Genomic DNA, 19,256 nt, shown 5'->3' with positions numbered 1-19,256 from the left:
ACAGAAGGTTTTGGATTTTTTGTATTCCAGGTAGTTTGCAGTCCTCCAGTCATTTATATATGATCATAGAATCATCGAATAGTTAGGGTTGGAAAGGACGTCAAGATCATCTAGTTCCAACCCCCCTGCCGTTGGCAGGGACACCTCACACTAAACCATCCCACCCAAGGCTTCATCCAACCTGGCCTTGAACACTGCCAGGGATGGAGCACTCACAACCTCCCTGGGCAACCCATTCCAGGGCCTCACCACCCTAACAGGAAAGAATTTCCTCCTTATATCCAATCTAAACTTCCCCTGTTTAAGTTTGAACCCGTTACCCCTTGTCCTGTCACTGCAGTCCCTGACGAAGAGTCCCTCCCCAGCATCCCTATTTCTCTGCCTTGTCTTTAAGACTTGCAACAGCAGATTTCCTAAGGAGTGAATGAAATAACTGGGTTTCTTTGAGTATATTTCATAATCATTCTCAATCCATGCTCCCCTAATTGCTAAAATCATCTTGTAGCTGCTAGGACAGATCAAAATGGACAGATGTAAGATAACATCATCCTGACACTTCTCAAACACACATATGGAGAGTTTTCTGACATGACCTGTGGGACAAATACATCCTAACAAGGCTTAAGAGATGTCATTCGGACTGAGCTTATTCCAGGACCAAGCAATGCTCCTGACACTCTAAGTTTTGCAAAACTCTTATGTGACCAGCTTTCATGCTGTCCCACTTCAGCATCCCACTTTCTTCATCATGCTGCACCTTACCACTCTTCTTGGCATCTCCTCAGCTAGGTGCTCTCTTTTTCCTAAGGTTTTCTCACATCTTCAACCCAAACACATGCTGAATTCCTTTGCAAGATACTGTGGAAGGCACAAGAAATGTCTACTCACCCAGGACCAAGTGGCAGCTACACCCAGGTAGCTACAGAAGTTACTTACATTAACTGCCTTTGCTGGGAAGCTACAGTGAGGAGAGCCCATTTTCCCCCCACAGAGTATATTCTGCGCCAGGGCAGTTAATGCAGGATAACTTGCTCCTGTGTAAGGCAGCAGCTCTCAGACCCCATGGGTGTGCACCACTACACTGTATCTAGTGCTCTCAAGAAAAGAGTTCTTCCATTTTCTGGGCAGCAGTGCTAAAATCCTTATTGTCTGAAGAAAATCCAGACCGCTACTAAGTGAGCTGCAGTTCATTTAAGCCTTGCCAGATACTTTTTTGGCATGCTTCCACCCTTCCTCAAGAAAAAAAAGCAACTTGGAAAGTAGACAATTGACCCTGGGACTTAAAGCCTCAAGCCATTTTCTGCCTACTTCAGCTGGTGTTGGCGTATGCATGGAGACTGTTAACCTCTGGCCAGGCTATCTGCCTTCATCATTTACCTGATTTCCACAGAAGTGGTAGGTATTCCAGGACTGGTGGATTCAAGGGACAAATGTGTACTCTGAACACATCATGACTGATAAGCACCTGGGTTTCCCATATACATGCAAAGATGCACGTAAAGGATGTTGCCACCATAAAATTCCCAACTGCTGGAATAAAGTCATGGCAAAACTGAAAAAAATCAAACATAATCAATCAAGTAACCAAAACCAAACAGAAACCACCAATGAAGCCAGAATAATAAAATCAGTGTTTGGTGTTTTGAGTTTAAAAAAACGCAACATTTAGAAGTGATTTACTGTTAGAGTTTTGGCATAGGCACCCCAAAGAGTAAGTAAGGGCATTCTAATGTTTTCCTTTAAAAATAATCTGAGTCAAATTAGAGTACAATAAAATATTTTTCAATATATTACATTATCCTCAACACTTTCTTAGGGTGTAAATAAGCCTCATTAGCATAGAATAAAGTATCTGTAAGTTTTCTTCTTGGTGTTACTATGAACAGCAAAGAAGACTGTGGACAAAGAGAGAAGGGCACAAATTTTCACACGTAAAAGAAAGATTCAGAAATCCATAAGAGGTAGGTCTTGGAGAACCTGGCATTTTCCCTTTCTTGCTGTATATTACAAACCAGGTGTACTTTGACCAAAGCTGGCGTTGGATGGAAAGAATATTATAGCGTTGTCAGTCATTCTCTTCGTCATTAGCACTTCAGGGTTGATGAGAATTGTTAGCTTATGACCTGTCCTTGCAGATGGGTGAAGTTTATACTAGGTAGATGATGGCATGAGGTTTGAAGTCTTAGAGGTCAATTGTCTACTGAAAGCTTTTCTGCTCAGACAAATATGAATGTATGCCAAAAAGTAGCTGGCAGAGCTTAAATTATAGTTTCCAGTAAAGATGTTGAAAGTACCTGCTAAAGTATGTCTTGCAAAAATCTCTAATCCATATTTCTAAATATAAAAATGACTTCCTGTTTATTATTTTAATCTTATAACCTCACATTTTTTACTTTAAAAAGCACCGTCAACTACCCTTTTAAAACAGATGTAGGGTTTTTTTTAGACTCAACAACTTCCCATTCCATTTAATGTCACAGCAACTTTCTCTACAGTCATTCTCAGGTTTTCTTCTTGTAAAACAACAGCAGCCCAACTATAGTATGGTGAAAATCAATATGAAAACTTTTCAGTATTTTCTCTAAGTAGGTTCTGTATTTACTGTATAAATCTGTATGTGAATTTGTACTTGAATATTGTGGACGATTGATAAGATTGTCTTTTGAGTGTAGGCCAAATCTTCTTGAAGCCTTTATTCATATATACAAACTATCTAATTTGTATATACAAAGACGAAAATTAAATGGTGGTTTATGTGAGAATACTGTTGTATTTTAAAAGTAGGTATACTGTATGGTTAGATTTCATAGACTGCTTTAAATTCTCCCAGCATTAATGATCTTTCTGATTTCAGAAGGATGCTTTTTGAAATTTGAAACAGAACATTTTAAAGTTTGGAGGTTTTCAGCTTGAATTTTCAAGGATTCTCAAGGCAGTTTCCAAGTTCATATATTTAAGAAAAGCACATTCATCCTACAAATAAAGCACTGGCTTTATTTGAGAAAACTACCCACATATAAATACCCTTCATGTCTCAGGCTTGCTTATATTTCCAAGAATAAATAAACCTCATCGTCATTTTTGGAGAACAAATATTAAGGCTTGACAAGACACAAAGCGCAAATTATTACAAACAGATCCGAGGGAGGGAATTTAAGTTCTGAAAGTTGCAATGCCTGGAACAAATTAGATTGTCCACATAGATCACAAAGTGGCAGCAAAAAAACCCCAAACAAGCCCAAAAGCTTAAAGATAACTTGAAATCAGCAATACAAAATTAAAGGTAAATTCACTCCAGTCAAGCTCAGAGATAGATCATATCATATCATACCTTCAAAATAAAGTGTATATAGTACTGCTCCTGGTAAGGTTACTTTCTGGTGCTCTAGACAACATCCAAGATGAGTGAGGCCAAGAGACATTCTTGCTGCATTGAGCATTGTGTGATTCATTGCATTTTCTCTCCTGGTTAGTGCCTATGGATATCACAGCCCATGAAGAAAGGAACTGTTGATGTTCACAGGAGACTTTTCCATTTGCCTCCCCCCAGAATAATGAAATGAACCAAGTTGTGTGATTTTCAAGCCTGCCAAAACTGCAGGGCTCATACTGCATGCTAGAAAACAATAGAAATCTGAAGTACTTTTGATCTGTGGAAAGAAGGTGGCTTGGTCATATTTGGGCACCTCCAGTTCTACATTCCTCTTCAGCTGCACAAAAGAAGAAGGTGCCAGCTCTTACGGAGCTGTGATCAGCAGATTAAGTAGCAATTAGGAATAGTTCACTTATGTACTTGCCACTTTCTGAGAGTTCACAAATGCCTAGAACTGTCTGAGCCAAAACCTCAGCTCAGCATTTTCTAGGATAAAGAAGGAGATCATCTGAGCTGCTGCCATATAACATTGGCTTTCATAAGCTGTTCTGAGCCTAAAATAGCTTTACTTCCCACACCTTACAAACAGAGCTACTTTCCTTTCTACTTCTTTTTTTAAAACCTATTTTAAAGGGATTCATAGTGGAGCTGAACTCTGTTAAAGGGCAAAATGGCTTTTTAATGTGCCGTCAATATACTTTAACTTCATAATGAAGACAAAAGTTGACTTAGGCCTTTTCAGAGAATGAAGTGCAATGGTTTTGCCCCTAGAAAACAAGACTTGCTCTCAAGATGTTTTTCTCTTTTGGAGACTGATATTGGAAATGGCATTTTTATTGGGGGAGTGAATGCTGGGCCCAGAGACTGTCAGATCAGTGATTTGGTTTCACCTCTGAGGCCTTTAAACCTGACACCCTTAGGGTGGAGGAATGGCTGTTTGCATAAACTGTTTACAGGAGAGATGTCAAACATGTTTTGGAGAGTCTAGTCAAGTGTGACAGCAAAATTAGAGAAGTCTTAGAGCAGTTTAGTAGGAGCCTCTCTCTGTAATGACCGTGCAACAGTAAATGTCCATCCTTCACTTGCTCTACCTTGAGGTTTACCAGCATAATGACCCTTTCTAGGCTGCAGTCTTATCATGAATACAACTTTAAAAGAAATGTCACTAAATTGCTTAAAAAATACATGTTGGAATAAGTTTATTTCCCACTTACAATTCAGACCCTTCTGCAATAAGAAAACCTGTGCTTTTCAAGAAAAGAGCATATAGAAACACGTGTATTTTTGGTGTGCTGAAAAAGAGTCAAGGATGCAATGTCAGTTGACATGGATGTGGTCCAAAACTCATCTGTATTACTAGATTTTCCACATCACCCCCTGAGGACAGGAATTACTGTACTGTAGCAAACCCATAGTCCCGCCAGTGAAATCCCTACAGAAAGGGGCTATCCCAACTTTCAAATAGGCATCTGGACACTTTTTCAATGGATTAACTGAGTTTTAAGTGTTTCATATATTGTCACTATGTTACAAGCCTTTCAGAATCCAGATTTTATTCATCCATTTCTCCTGCTTGTCTCACAGGCATAGATCCAGGAGCCACGGTATTACCTGCTTTTTTTCACCAGGAAAGTGCTTGGGTTTGCCTGGCTTTTTTAAAAGTTCTTTTTTTGCTTTCATTTTTTTCATCATGAGGAGAATCAAAAGTAGATTCAGTGTTCTGTGAGATTTTCTTTCTGTGGTGAGTGTGAAAGTCTGAAAGGAAACGCTGTTGTTATTCTCCTGTGTGGTGTTCTCCAATGTGGCATTTTTTCTGTTGTGGTGAAGAACTGAAGCTATACCTTTTGAGGCTTTAGCTCTTTCTTGGCAGTCAGCTACCATCTACCTGTTCGGTTAGGTTCGGTTCGGTTCGGTTATTTTTACCCTTAATTGTAGCCCTTTGATCCCCAAATGCTCAAGGAACACCAAGAGCCACAACACTGCCTGGAGTTCAGCAGTGATGCTAATACTGCTTCTTTTCAGTTGATACCCAAGAGGTCTCGTGATCGGCTGAACTGCTCCATGGCCTCATCCATCTCCTATTGAGGCAGCATTTCATTGACCTCAGTAGAAGCTGGATTAGATCTTAACTGAAAATTGCTAAGATAAATTGGGATTGATTCCAGCTGTAGTTTGTAAAACACCTTTTCATCATAAAATGAAGATAGAGGTAAAATTAATAGACAGTGTTGAATTTTGACCCCAATTCATTTAGATTGGTCACTGTCTTTTCTCATGCCCAGCTTGAACACAGCTCTAATTCGTGTATTAAGATGTGCTAGTCTGTTACTCAGTAATTGGTAATAGGTTTCTGCTTAGGATGCGAATACTTGTGTATTTTCTTCCCAGTATTTTCTTCTCAGAGCTTCCAGACAAATGAAAATCATTCTGGTTGGTTTCTGCTGTTATCAGTCTGTAACAGGTTGGGATATATTCTGCACTCGGTAAATGCACACAGTTCTTCCTACCCTCTAGACTCACAGACACATTAACAGAATGAAGAGAGTTTATTGTGTAGGTTTATAGCAGCAAGCCCACAAGCAAACTGCAGAATACACAATCCATATCAGTCTTTGAATGCACTGTTATGGCTCATGAGCTGTACAGTCCATGAATAGTGAGGAAAATGCAGCCCAGTGGCAGGCACCTGCATGAGTCCCCCTTTCTTCAGTGAAGGTATTACATAGTTCTAAAGTGTAGGAATTCTTCTCAAGTTAGACATCATCCTGGAAAAATAGTGATAGTGGTATTGATCCAGAGCATGTTTTGAGAAGGTATGTTATCTATATAGGCTGTGGGTCAGATACCACTTCATAAGTTCTGTAGAGGTGATGTTAAAGACAGAGGGTAATTCTATATATAGCTTCTCAAGTCCAAAGCACTTCATAGTTTTCGCTAAGGTAGAAAGAGATCTCAATCATTATATTTAAATTATTATTGGGAGCTTAGGGAAGACAAAAATGTTCCTTTTCAAAAGATGTTTCCTTGTTTTGACTGTTTTACATTTTGTGGCCATGGTGCTTTTCAGCAAACCTCATTATATATATCAACAAATCTCCTTCCTTTCAAGTTTGACAGTGTTAATAAAAAGCCAAAGTTGTGACAGTTCTGCATGCTGACTGTCTGAGCCTTGAACACAAGAGGGAAAACATGATGCAAGTTACCCATGGGAGCTGAAAACTGAGAGGGTAAATACAGTCATTGTACTGAAGCAAGACAACTTGAAATTCTGTCCACAAAGCAGGTTGTTGCCCTCTTTGGGGACTAACTGCGGAAACTATTACACTCTTGTTTTCCTTCTGTGTCTCCAGCATTGATGATTAGAAAGGAAATTACTAATTGCTTTTTAGGTAACTGGCAGTAGGAGGAAAACTGCAAGTCCCCAAACTTGTCTTGTGCCATGGTAGGTTTATGTCAACGGAGAGTGGGTCACCAGCATCGGAGAAGGAGGCAGCTTCGGGGAGCTGGCATTGATCTATGGAACACCCCGGGCTGCCACTGTCAAGGCCAAGACAGATCTCAAGCTCTGGGGCATCGACAGAGACAGCTACAGACGCATTTTAATGGTAAGTTTATGGAGAAAGTCTTGTTTATGGAGTTTATATTTTTTACTATCTTTTGTAATGCCAGCACTTCTGTATTCAGAGTACATTGATGACAGAAGGTTGTTTAGTGTGTGTTCTTACATAAAAGAAAGAGGACATGACAATAACATTGGGTAACTAAATTAAGTGAACTGAAGGGAAAGGGGACAAGATTCAGCAGAAAGATGCTGAGGCAGAAATGCAATTGAATAACATTATGTGTAACTACTGTATATGAATGAAAATGCCAGGAGGCCTCTGTTACCCACTGAAGCTATGCAGATCTTCTCCTTATCATGGACCTCAAAATGTTTCTCAGCCCTACCCCTTGCCTTTGAAGTCTTTGTCTGAACTTGTATTATACTCTTCAAGGCAAGCAATACAAGGTAGATCCATCTCCCGTATAAAAAAGTCTTGGTTGAATTGTGCCCTCCATCTTCATTAGCCAGTACACACCACACATATCATAGGATGGTAGCTGCTAATGATTCATTGCTCTGCTCCTTTCAAACTCCCTCATCTCTGCAGCAAAGCTCAACAGACCTTCGGGGTACCTGGGGTGTGCACTAGGTTATGGATTTGTTATTGTTTCCTGGGTCGTTAGATTATAATGGAAACTTTGTCAGATAATTAACTTTAGAAACATCATAACCTTTTTAATGAGTTTGCTTCCAATGTCCATGTGCATATCTTCCTTCTTCATAAAATATTCCTTTCACTTTGGTAGTTAATAGGCATAACTCTGTGTAAGTCTTCTTTCTCAATAGGACTTGTCTCCAAAAGCTGCATTGTTTCATTCTGGTCTGAAGGAAATTACACTGCTCTGAGAAAGATAAAGGATTGTGCATTTTGAAATCATCTGTATTTCTAGTGCATATCATGGATAACATAAATATCAGGAGAATTGAGTAGATTTTACACTTAAATGATTAGTTCTTCAGCTATAGAGTGTAAGAGTGATCTTTATTTATGCTGTCTGATAACTGCTGGATGTCTGTATGAAGCATTGCTGGTTTTCACTCTTTATTTCATAGGTTGAGTTCTGTATCACGTAAATGAACATCACAGTGACATGTAGGAGAGTGAGTTGGATTGATTTTACTCCATCCCAAAATTTTCAGGTTGATCGCTCCAAGACAAAATACACCAAAGTGTACTGTCTTCTCTCTTGTGGATAAGCAGGATGAATCATTTTGAATGCTTCCCAGTGCAGGAAAGCAGGCAGTAGTAACTGAGACCTTCTGCAAGGTATTCCTTAAACAGAGAGTATGAGAGACACACTCAGCTTATTTGTCCAATGTCCTGCTCAGATGCAGTGGAGGGGTCTGGAATAACTAGTCTGATGAATGAACCTGCATGCTATAAGGAAGAAACCCAAGGTATAAAAGAGAAGGAATGTAAGAGCAGTAAATGTTGGGGCAAGCCACATACTCCTTGTTTCTTTAAGCATAGCTTTTTACAGCTGCCTGTAACCTTGCTACTAAAGAATTGAAGGACAGATTCACAGTCATCATAGCCTAGAGGTAATTTCAGTTTTAAGTGTTGATGGAAATAGTGGCACCTACCATCATGCAATGCTGGGAGCTTTCAGGTTTGGTCATGTGTCCATTACCATCTGATAGCAGCCTTCAGAAGATGAATATTTGATGCAGAGACGGTATTTTACTAAAAGGACTTGAAGTCCCAAGTGGAAAAGACTGTGTTTTACTGCTAGCTTTAGCTATGCGGGCAACTTGAACATTATGGATATACTTCTGTTTCATTCTAGTGTAGTGCTAAGTGCTTTTCAAATTAATTTACATATTCTCTGAACCAGTGACTGCTGTATCTTACCTAGCAAGCTCAGTTCCTGCAGTTGATGAGACCTTTAACTTTACACGGAGGTGTTTTCTCTCCCTCTTGTCTTTTTTACAGTTGAGGTCATTAAAAATTGGTGGTCTATTGCATTACATTAGATACCCAGACAGTGTAATTGTAGCATTCTTCATACTTAGGAATTATTTCAGGTGGCGTAGTGAATTAATTGCTTCAGGTATAGAAAATGTCTAAGTGCTGTCCACAGTAAATGCAATTTACCTATCCAGACTACATGAATTGTGTCATCTTTTCATATATTTGTAGGTGCAGCGTGGATGATTTCTTTGCTGTAGGTGAAATGAGACACCTGTCTTTGTGCGTTCGTGTGAGGGCAGGTTACAGTGATTCTCTGCACATTTCCTCAAGCCTAAGAATTAATTACATCATGTTTCAGTGGCTGCATTTCATACTTGAAGCTAACTCAACCATTACATGGCTGGTTTTGCTGTACTCAGTTTCAAGACGTAGTGGTAGCTGCCTTTCAAGTCACAGAAACATGGTTTCCTGACATTTAGCCACTAAGCTTATGCTTCTAGAAAGCTGCTAGATATTCTGAATGTAGAAAGGCTTCTGCCTTTAAATAAGAGATATTAATGTTTAAGATATCTTTTGAGAGACATCATTTAGGATGGTTTTAAAATTAGTGAGTGGGTTTTTCTTTTTCATTTTCTGTTTGCAAATACTTTTGTCCAAGGGATCAGTGACCTTTTTCTTCCAAAGATATGGGCTGGTTTGTGGGTTTTTTCTGTAGTTAGATAAAGCCCCTCCATAACCCAAGATATTTTTTTCTTTCATCTGCATTCCTTCCCTGCTATGACCAGCCCCATGTTTTTGCCAGTCTAGTGTTGAAGTTTTATTCACATTGTAAATATTTATTTGCAAGTCATACCTTCAGATCCACAGTTGCCAAAAAGATTTTATCCTGTCGTGAGCCACTTGACTCTCTACCTCATTTCTCCTTGCAGCCTCTGTTTTGGTTCTTTACTTCGCATTAAGTAATTTCTAGTTTCATTTCTGCTTAGTGCGATTTTCCCCATGTACGTGTCTCATTGATCCTGACTGGTTTATGGTATGAATAAAATGCATCCCAGGAGGTTGGGAGCTTTTTTTTTTTTTTGTGGATGGACAAAGCCTGATGCAAAAAGTTCCTGCTGGCTTCCAGTTACACTTGTCATCCATTTATTATTTGGGCTGTCCCAAAGGAAGTTTGTTAAAACAGATATATTTCTTTATATTTCATTGTCTCAGCTCAGGTACCTTGATGGCTTGAAGGTCACATTCAAGTTTGTTTTAGCAGCTGTGATGATTGTAAATGCTGGAATAGTTTCTTTTGTCAGGATTTGCAGTGAAATTGCTTGGCTTTCACTGGAGTCCTTGACAAATTATTATACCATGAAATTCATTGTACTAGATGGATTACAAAAACCCACTTGAACACGTTCCCTTCCCAAGCACATTCACAAATTATCTGTCCATCTGTGTGTTCCATTTATTTCATACAATTATCTGTTCTGAGCTGCATACTTTTCACTCTGTTGCAAATTTCTATATGTGTATGTTCTCTGCGCGCACACACACACACGTATATATTCTATATTTATTTACTTATGTTCCTCTGGGAGAGAGGCAAAGGAATTTTTGCCATAGGACTCTCATGTAATTCAGTTGGCGAAATGTTGCTGCTCTCTTCTTTGCAGTTGGGATTCAAGAGCATCACGGAGTGGGGAACATCCCAGGGTATTACAATATTTATATTCTAAATATAGCAAATACCACAAGTACCAGAGCAGTAAATGTCTGTATCCCAACATCAGATTGAACCCCCTGACAATTCAGTTCCCAGACTGAGGAAATTTGAAGTATTAATTTATTTTAATTTCTTCTTTAAGAAGGCTTGATTTAACTATCCTCTAGTTCCCATGGCCCAGGATACCTGGCTCTGAGAGCAGAGTTATATGGGATACAATACTATTTGCCTAGTTGGTAAACTTCTTTGCAGAAATTAGTTATAATATTGGGATGTAAGTCATGACAAATCAAGGTAGTCAGTTAGTTCCTAATGTCATGCTTCATTTTCTTTATGCTATCTTGGCTTTGTTTTATCATCTTTTCACAGCTTTGAACCTGAGAGCAGTTCTTTAACAAGTGTCTTTTTCTGTTCAAATAAAGTAAAGTCAGAAGGACTTCATGTTGCCTGCAATACATCCAACTTCTGTGTGATACAGCACCAGGATCTTGTCGGCAATTTTGTTTTCATGGCCAGTATGCATGGTGACTCTTTCATGCTCCTATAAGAATATACACCCAAAACATCATTCAGTATCAGGCTTATGCGGGGATTAAATGGGCTGGAGCACTTCAGGAGGCCATTCTGGCACCTCCTGCCAGGAGAACTTTTTTATTTGAAACTTAAGCCATGCTTTGCCTTTCGGTAGCCATTTGGCTTCTTAGAGAAGGTGGGGTTTCTAGGAAGGACCTGATCAATTCCACCTGTAAAATTGAAGCAAGGAAAAAGACATAGAGTGCTGGAGGGGCAAAGCAAAGAGGCAGGCAGAAGGGAATAAAGACAGAGACTGGACTGGAGGAATGGAAAATAAAACTAGGAGAAATCAGGGAAATGAAGAAGGGGCACTTGGAAAAGAAAGGCAACAGTCCTATTCAGCAAGACCTGTTATAATCTGTGGGGCATTCATTTTTCCTAGCCTGTGTATTGCTTAAGGTAAGCCTAGGGCTTGCTACATTTTTAAGTGTCCCTAAAACTGGGTTTGAGCTCTTTTCTGTGTAGATTTGGCAAATGCGAGTAATCTCGTTTCTCCTTGGGACTGTTTCAGGGAGGAGCACTGCAACTTAGAATATTAACGAGTCTTCCTAGTTAGCAGGAACCACTGTCTTTAAGAAGATGAACTTGTGCATGACAGCTCAGAACCAGGGAGAACGTGAACAAAGGAATGGGAGAGGGAGAAGCAGCGACTATTGAAATAAGATATTAATAGGTTAGAAAAAGCAGAATTAATAAAGACTTTTTAAAACATGCCATCAAGAACCCTGCCAGTGCAGAATTATTCATGCACATTTACTATTGTTTTTATCTGGCTCAAGCAGTAAGAGTTCTGCTGCTTCCCTTGGGAAACTTTTCTGCAAGAGAATAATTCCTACATAGGGAAAATATCTTTCATATTGAACTTAAATTAGATTTTCTTAATTTTCTCTTATTACTTTGAGTTATGTCAAGTTACACTGTACCAAATTTCCTTCTCCTTCTGTCATCTATCTGTAGATGATTATCACTGTCTACTTGAAACCCTTGCAACAATGCATGCCAGCAATGCGGATGCCATACCTATGATCCTTCTGTTGAGCTAACATCTGCAGGCTGAATTTGTTTTGCTCTTTCCGTATCAGCCCTCGCCAAGTGTTTTAGCATTTTTCAGGCTTTGGTTTAGGAATACTTTTCTGGAGAAGAGGTACCAAAACAGAGTGTAGCATGTCAGGCACCATCACATCTGAGCCATGGAGATGAAGCCTCTGAACTTCATTCCTAGATAATGTCTGAGTGTACGACCAAAATAGCCTTGGCTGTATTCTTGTTGCAGTCTAATGCTGCAAACCAGCTGTCATCTGCTGTCTTTAACTCTTCTTCAGGTTTACAACTTTCCTCTTCTTCCTTTCATCAAATACCTGTGCTATGGATTTTTTTTTCCTTTGCATTTCTTAGCTGTATTTTCCAAGTGGAAACTCATTCTATTAGTTTCTACTCCCATTTTTCTGGCAAGCTATCATACTATCTCCTATTCTGCAGATATTGTTACTGTCTGATTTGTTGTTGCTTCTAGAAGATCCAGGAAAATATTGCAAGAAAACAGACTTAGCACATGTCCCAGGACACATGTTGGTTGACAGTTCTGCAGAAGTGACTTGAAAGGTAGGAGTAGAGATTATGATGGTTTTCCTGCCTGTGGCCTCATAAGTTGGGTGAAGCAACTAGACCAAATAAAGCAAGTATAAAAAAGAAAACAGGAGTCAGAGGTGACATTATGCCTATGGGAAGGGATGAAAGGGGAATATTAGGCTGACCAAGGAAGGTAGGAATTAGGCATGTTCTCCCTTTATTTCATGGGGAGGAAAAAATGATTAATACCAAGGAAATAAGCACATGCTTTGGTTGTTTATAAGAGTTCTGCTGTGTTGTTTGTAGCTTACTTTAGTGTTCTCTCAAAACCTCTTCCTCTCACTCTGCTTGTGAAAGCTTGAGTAGGAAAACACACTGAAGTGAAAACAGTGTTCATGAGAGTGAGCCAAGCTGCTTCTTTCTAGAAGAAAAATTAGGATATGGTGGTGCCTATTGGGATCCAGTCTTGTCTGCTCTGAAAATGCAGAGAAAGTTTCTGTGCCTGCCTGGGCACCCATAGGTGAAGCTCTGCTGTTGGGTGGCTCCTGCCACCCTGGAGGCTGTTGTCTCCCTCCTTCAGCAGAGATAGAGGGTTGGATGGAGCCATCCTGCAGGTTGAGTCATGAGCCATCAGCTGGGTCACCTTGGGTTTCAGTACATGTGACGTGAAATGTGACTCCTAAGCCTTAGTTCTTCCCTAGGCTCTTGTTCTCCCTTACCTTTGTGGTATCGTTCTGAGACATGACAGTGTAGCTATGCATTAAGTGGAGTCCCACTGAGGTTCTACTATCACAATACAAAAGAAACGATAACAGCACATATAATTAATTCTTTCCACTTCTGTTTTGCTTTTGCACTTGTCTTCATGGTGGATCCTTTTCCCTTGCCCTAGCTTAGTTTAGCCAAGATGTAACACAGCCATTTTCCTGTAGGAGTGATGGGCTCTTGCTCTCTGGGCCAGGCGGGGTGCCTGCAATTCCTGCTTTCCTGGGTCTTGTCTGCATCTCTAAATACTCAGAGTTGTGGTCATGTGTCACTTACGGCTACTGATTACTGCTTCTTAAAATTCATCTGTATCCGCAAGTCATTTAAAAAGCATTTTCCACATCTGTCCTTGGGTGCCCCAGCCCATCAAACTAAACCACCAGTCTGGTTTTCCACAGCTGTCAATTTTGCTGGTCTCGCTTCCACTCAATTGCAGGGAGGAAAGCAATAACTGTGCAGTGTCCGGTTTTCCGTTCTCTGTCTTGCAGCAAGCTGTCAGGATCTGGCATGGTTTGCACAGCCTCCTCCATTTGAACTTCTTGGGTGTTTTTTTCTTTCTGGCACTTCAAATGCTTTCGGGGGCTCCTGAGGCTGAGAACCAGGTTTGTCAGACAGAGAGGTCAGAGAAGGGTTACCGATGCTATCACCGAGGGGAGAACTGTCATCACCAGAGTCGGAAATTATGAATGGGGTGTGGAGGAGGAGACCTCGCTAGTAAGTGCTGCTGCTGCTGATGCAGAGATACTTGGAAAGAGTGGCAGCTCTTGAAGGTGCTGTTGCTGTTTCAGAGCAGGGGTGGCCCCAGGAGAGGGATGCAAGTAGGAGTTGTTCCAGAGGAGAGCATCCAGCAGCGTCTGCTGGTGCTGCAGTCAGAAGCTGGAGCCAAAGCCTGTTGATATTGTTGGAAAGATTCACTTTGCTTTGGTGGTCGTTGAATCAAGCGGCACCTGCACAGTGTGTGTAGGAAGAGGGATGATGTCTAATTCTTAGTTATAGCATTGCATTTGAATACACCAGCCTTTCCCATTTTCATACTTCCTGTGTCTGCTTTCCAGCACTTACCAGTGCTCACGTGGAGGAGGAATAGTGAAGTGTCTGTTTCTGGCAAACATTGTCTTTTCTGCCCAGCCTAAGAGCAAATGCAATCTTTATTTCCCCTTTCTTCAGAAGATGAATGTATCATCTTTGTGCTGTACTCCTCCCTTGCAGATCTGACTAGCAGGCACCAGGCAGCCTTCAGCATCCACAGGGACTCTACCCAGGCAGAAACTATGCGGGCTGTCATGTAACAGTGTGGAATAAACTGCATGGTACCAAGGAAAACTCTGGAGTTCGTCTTTGGTACCTGGGAAGGTTTTGTTTTCAAGTAATTTGTGTCACTGCAGATGAAGCTAAGGATGAATTATTTTTATGTTGGTAAAACTGCATAGTATTTATTCATACCTGAATAGCCTTCAAAAATGCATGCTGGAATGGCTACTTGTGGCTTCTGTCTATGGTGCTCAAACATTATGTAAGCAGAAGGTATCTCAGTAATTTATAACACAATAAAATCTTAGTAGAGCGGGAACGACTGTACTGGTAGCTGCATACACACTGATGGATTGTCTGCTCCAAAATGCTTAAATCTTGTTAAAATAATACTATGAATAGGTTGCTCAACAGTTACAATGCATGTAGCACTATTCAGAATATAAACCAGGCTTACAGATAAAGGCTCTTAGCATTAAAGAGGTTTTAACCTAAAAGAATGGGACCCATGAGGGGGAGACATTTTAAGTTTTATCCTACTTTGTCATTGTAAATTCCCTTCTAGCAGGGCCTCACTGGCAACAGGATACATATTGAATTAGCTAAACAGTTAATTGATGAAGCTCTGGCTTTAAAATGAGCGCCTGTAAATAATGGATACAGTTAATCCACGGTGTCCAGTAACACCAGTGAAGTCAGTGAAATTACACCAGCATTGAATTTGATTCCTTCTGTCTTTGCTTATCAGGAATTCAACTTGCCCAGACATTTTATGGGGAAACATTTGCCTTAGGCTGTTTATACTGGCTATGCTTTAGATTTGGAAAGGGAGGGAAAAAAAAGAGCAGCTGTAGGAAGAAATCACAAAAATACTTTGTGTAATGTTCTACCTCCTTTTTCTCTCTCTTTTAATAACAGGGCAGCACGCTGAGAAAGCGGAAGATGTATGAAGAATTCCTGAGCAAGGTCTCCATTTTGGGTCAGTTGCCCTTTGGACTTGCCTGTTAGTTCCTGTGTTATACATGTTGGCAGAATGAATTTTGGTCTTTGATTGAACGATGAAAGCAGTGGTGGTCAAACAGAAGGTCTCATGGTTACGTCGTTTCAGAGGGAATAAAAGTGTAAAGGGTCCTTTTTAGAACTTGTTTTTCTTGTTCTCTAATATACGCTGAACTTGTCCTGGAGTAATGGTTGGACTTGATGATCTTAAAGGTCTTTTCCAGCCTTTCTGTTTCTGTGATTCTGTGTGTTTGAAGGACAGCCCTTTCCTTAAATATGGGAGCAGGGATGCACTGGTAACCTTTTGGTAGCTGCTGTTGCAGTAAAGATCATATGGATGGAGGAGAAAGCAGTGCAGAGATATGAATTTGTCATAAAGTCTAGTTAACATCCTCCCAGGTGACAGGTAAGAAGCTTTTTTCCTGCAAGAATACTGTATTTATGTGCACTGAACAAAGTAACCTTACAAATCAAAATGGACTGCTATTTTTTTTTTCCTTCTTTGTATTTTACAGCCCCTCTCTCACATTCTTAAAACATCTGTTTAGCTTCTTGGGCTTGTATTTTGTTTCCCTTTGATTAATGTGATAGCCACGAAATTTGGACATGTTCTTGATGGCCTTCAGTAGGAAAAACAACAAACCTATAATGCCTGACCAATCAATCACCATTAGGAGAACAAAAGCTTCTCATAAGGAGGACAGTGTTAGACAGGACAATGAAATGCTGATTCTGGAGGAGAAACATCATGTTTCTGCCAGGGCTGTTTCGAAAAAAACAGTTCAGGATTCATTTGCTATCTGAAGTATTTATATTTATACTTAAGCAATTTCCTTTTCTTGTTTATGGTATTCATTTACCATTTAAGATGAGGTACCTGAAATAAGAGAATGTTTTAGTGGAACTATACTTGAACTTCTGAGAGGTGCAGTCCACGAAATCTTCAGTTATATTTGTATGCTTAAAATAAGTATGTTGCTCACTTATTAATGAAGTTTTCATCATTTAAATGCCTTCTTTTACGCTCAATTTAAATCTTCCTAAATTAAGAGCACAAATTATACCAAATTACAATGAGTATTTAAAGAAAAAAGGATCTCTGCACCTGCACTAATGAGGAGCAATTACAACAATGAGACATCTCAAAACAATTTCAGAGTAGAAAGGTTATTCAGAGATGTGCTTCCTTAAACATGCAGTTTGCAGTGTAATTATATCTTAGTTTCTAGTATGGCTTTTGAATCTTAGTAAAAAAAAGAGGAAGGACTTCAAGATTTGAACCTTTTTTAAGGATGGAAAAGCAGTGGACAAAATAACACATCATTTCAGGAACATGCAGAATTTAGGTGAAATGTGTAAGGATCTATTACACATGTCTAAAAAGTAGACGACACCTGGGAAACAGAAAGGTATTTTAGAAATCTCAACACAGCACTGAGAAGTCCACTTCAGTTCATGCCTTAATGTGGACAGAACTCAGTGATTTCTTGGTGGAAAAACCTCTGCCTGCTTCTTATCTATACATTTTTCAAGGCCTGTCCAATGTCTGTAATTACCCGTATAATTGTAAGAGTCGTATTTTTTTAATAATCTAAGGATTTTTTAGATTATCAGTAGATGCTCTTAGTATATCAAACAAAGTATGAGAAAACTAATGGTTTAAAATCTTTCTTCTGGAGTTTAATTAAATGTAAAGCCAAGAATTGACAGGTACAACTTGGAAATTGCAAAAAATTGCATAGAGTCTGCTTCATTTGATGCTTGATTTTAATTCTCCAGCTAAAACGTTAGTAGTTTTATCATGTACAATATCCTGTATAATGCTCTGTTGCTCATTAACCGATGTATTTGTAGGGGTACAATTCCCTTATGCAAAAGAGGGACACTTTGTGGCTAGATCTAGAATTAGCTCTGAATTTTTCATAAAGCCAACTGAAGAAGAAGTTTCAAGAGACTTTTTCTTTTCATTGTTAATTACATAGTTCTTTTTTTTTTTAATGAAAAAGCCTACTCTAGTCTGCATGAAAGAGTTTTATGCTTATTTTTAGTTGAACAGAGCACTTTTTTTTGAATGTCGCATTGACAATATGGGCTTAGTCTTTGACATTACTGCTTCTGCACCAGAGGTCACAAATGCACTAGGAAAGTGCATTAGTTAGGTGGGGAAAATGCTAGGAATAATAATTTCCCTAATAGCAACAGAAAGTGGCATAAAACCATGAGACGTATGTGTGTTAGGCAACTCAAAACTTACCTTTGGTGCACTGTGTACTTTGATCTGATTTTGTTACCAGACTCAGTGTGCACTTCTAAGCTCAACCAAAAGGCATTTTAACTTAGAAAGAACAACTCTTTCACCCTCAGACAATACTTCTAAGCAATTTTTTGACAAACTAGGGAAACGAGATTCTGAGAGAGCAGCCCAGAATCTAATCCTGGTGTCAGAAGCCATGTCTTAACTTACGTTAGTTCAATAATTCATAGTCAGTAAGAACCAGCAGAGCTCTAGTACATGAATTTTAGCCCCACTTTTTGAGGCAGTGAAGCTTATATCATTGTATTATCTGTTTCTTTTAATAACCTTTAAACCTGTCACTTCTTTCAGTCAAATCTGATAAAAGTACTGAAGTTCAAGTATAATTCATTGCCTTGAATTCTCATGCAAATGAGTATAGGAGAGAGACATCAGTTGGCCCCCTCCTCTCCCAGAAGGCAGGGCAGGTAAAATCCATCCCTTAGCAGACCCCGGAGGAGGAAGGCAGTGGGAGAGTGAGCAGCCATGAAGGAGCTGTCTTTTGTTGTCTTTTGCAGGCTGTCTTTTGCTGTGTAGGTATCACAGGGATTTAGGGCACCTGCAGGTGTGTGATAATAACCCCATGCATGGGAAGCAGGCTGTGTTAGCTCCATTCCTCATAAAACAGAGCAGTATTTTTTTCTTATCAAAGTTTACTTTGAAGTTTTGTAACATCTCTCTCTAAGTGGAGGAATGAAAAGAAAAACTTTGTAAACCACCCTGCTGGCAAATGAAACAGGAGTGCTGCTTCAATCATCCATGTGATCCTGGGTCTTTGTGCCACCCTTGCTACCAGGGTCTTGCCCGTGGCTTCAGTGGTGCATGGTCACACTCATGGGGGAGAGTCATCTTTTAGATTCACACTTTCACATCGCTTATCTAGCAGGCCATCAGTAACACGCTGAGTGCAACCCTGAGAAAGAGACAGCAGGACTTGTTCTGACATCTAGTGTGGGATGTGGCAAGAGAATCTCGGCAGTCCTGTATCACTGGTATCTCCAAACAGCTCCTAGGCTACTCCAATCCACTGCAGCATCAGGGTGGTGCAGATCTGGTTGCAGGCATAGAGAACTGGAGCCAACTTTTCGTGTCCAACTTTCAAGATTATTATCTGGGTGATTACCAAAGTCTAAGACACAGTGAATAAATACATTCATGTTTCCCAACTGGAGGTTCATGCAGAGTGCCTGGATGAAAGAAATGTTT

The 19,256-nt window shown here is 39.8% G+C and overlaps 1 protein-coding gene across 4 annotated transcripts in view; it reads left to right on the top strand.

Annotated features, from left to right (window-relative positions):
• The window catches only part of PRKAR1B (protein kinase cAMP-dependent type I regulatory subunit beta), a 105,092-nt gene that overhangs the window by 65,166 nt on the left and 20,670 nt on the right, over positions 1-19,256 (top strand). For all 4 annotated transcript variants that reach the window (XM_065684420.1, XM_065684419.1, XM_065684422.1 and 1 more), the window contains exons 7-8: positions 6,820-6,978; positions 15,677-15,737. In XM_065684420.1, coding sequence (XP_065540492.1) covers positions 6,820-6,978; positions 15,677-15,737 — 220 coding nt within the window. The remainder of the gene's footprint in view (positions 1-6,819; positions 6,979-15,676; positions 15,738-19,256) is intronic.

This window comes from Lathamus discolor, chromosome 6 (assembly GCF_037157495.1).
Source record: "Lathamus discolor isolate bLatDis1 chromosome 6, bLatDis1.hap1, whole genome shotgun sequence".
NCBI classification, from domain to species: Eukaryota; Metazoa; Chordata; class Aves; order Psittaciformes; family Psittacidae; genus Lathamus; species Lathamus discolor.
The sequence above is the reverse complement of the archived record's forward strand: the minus strand, read 5'-3'. Positions and strand labels throughout refer to the sequence as shown.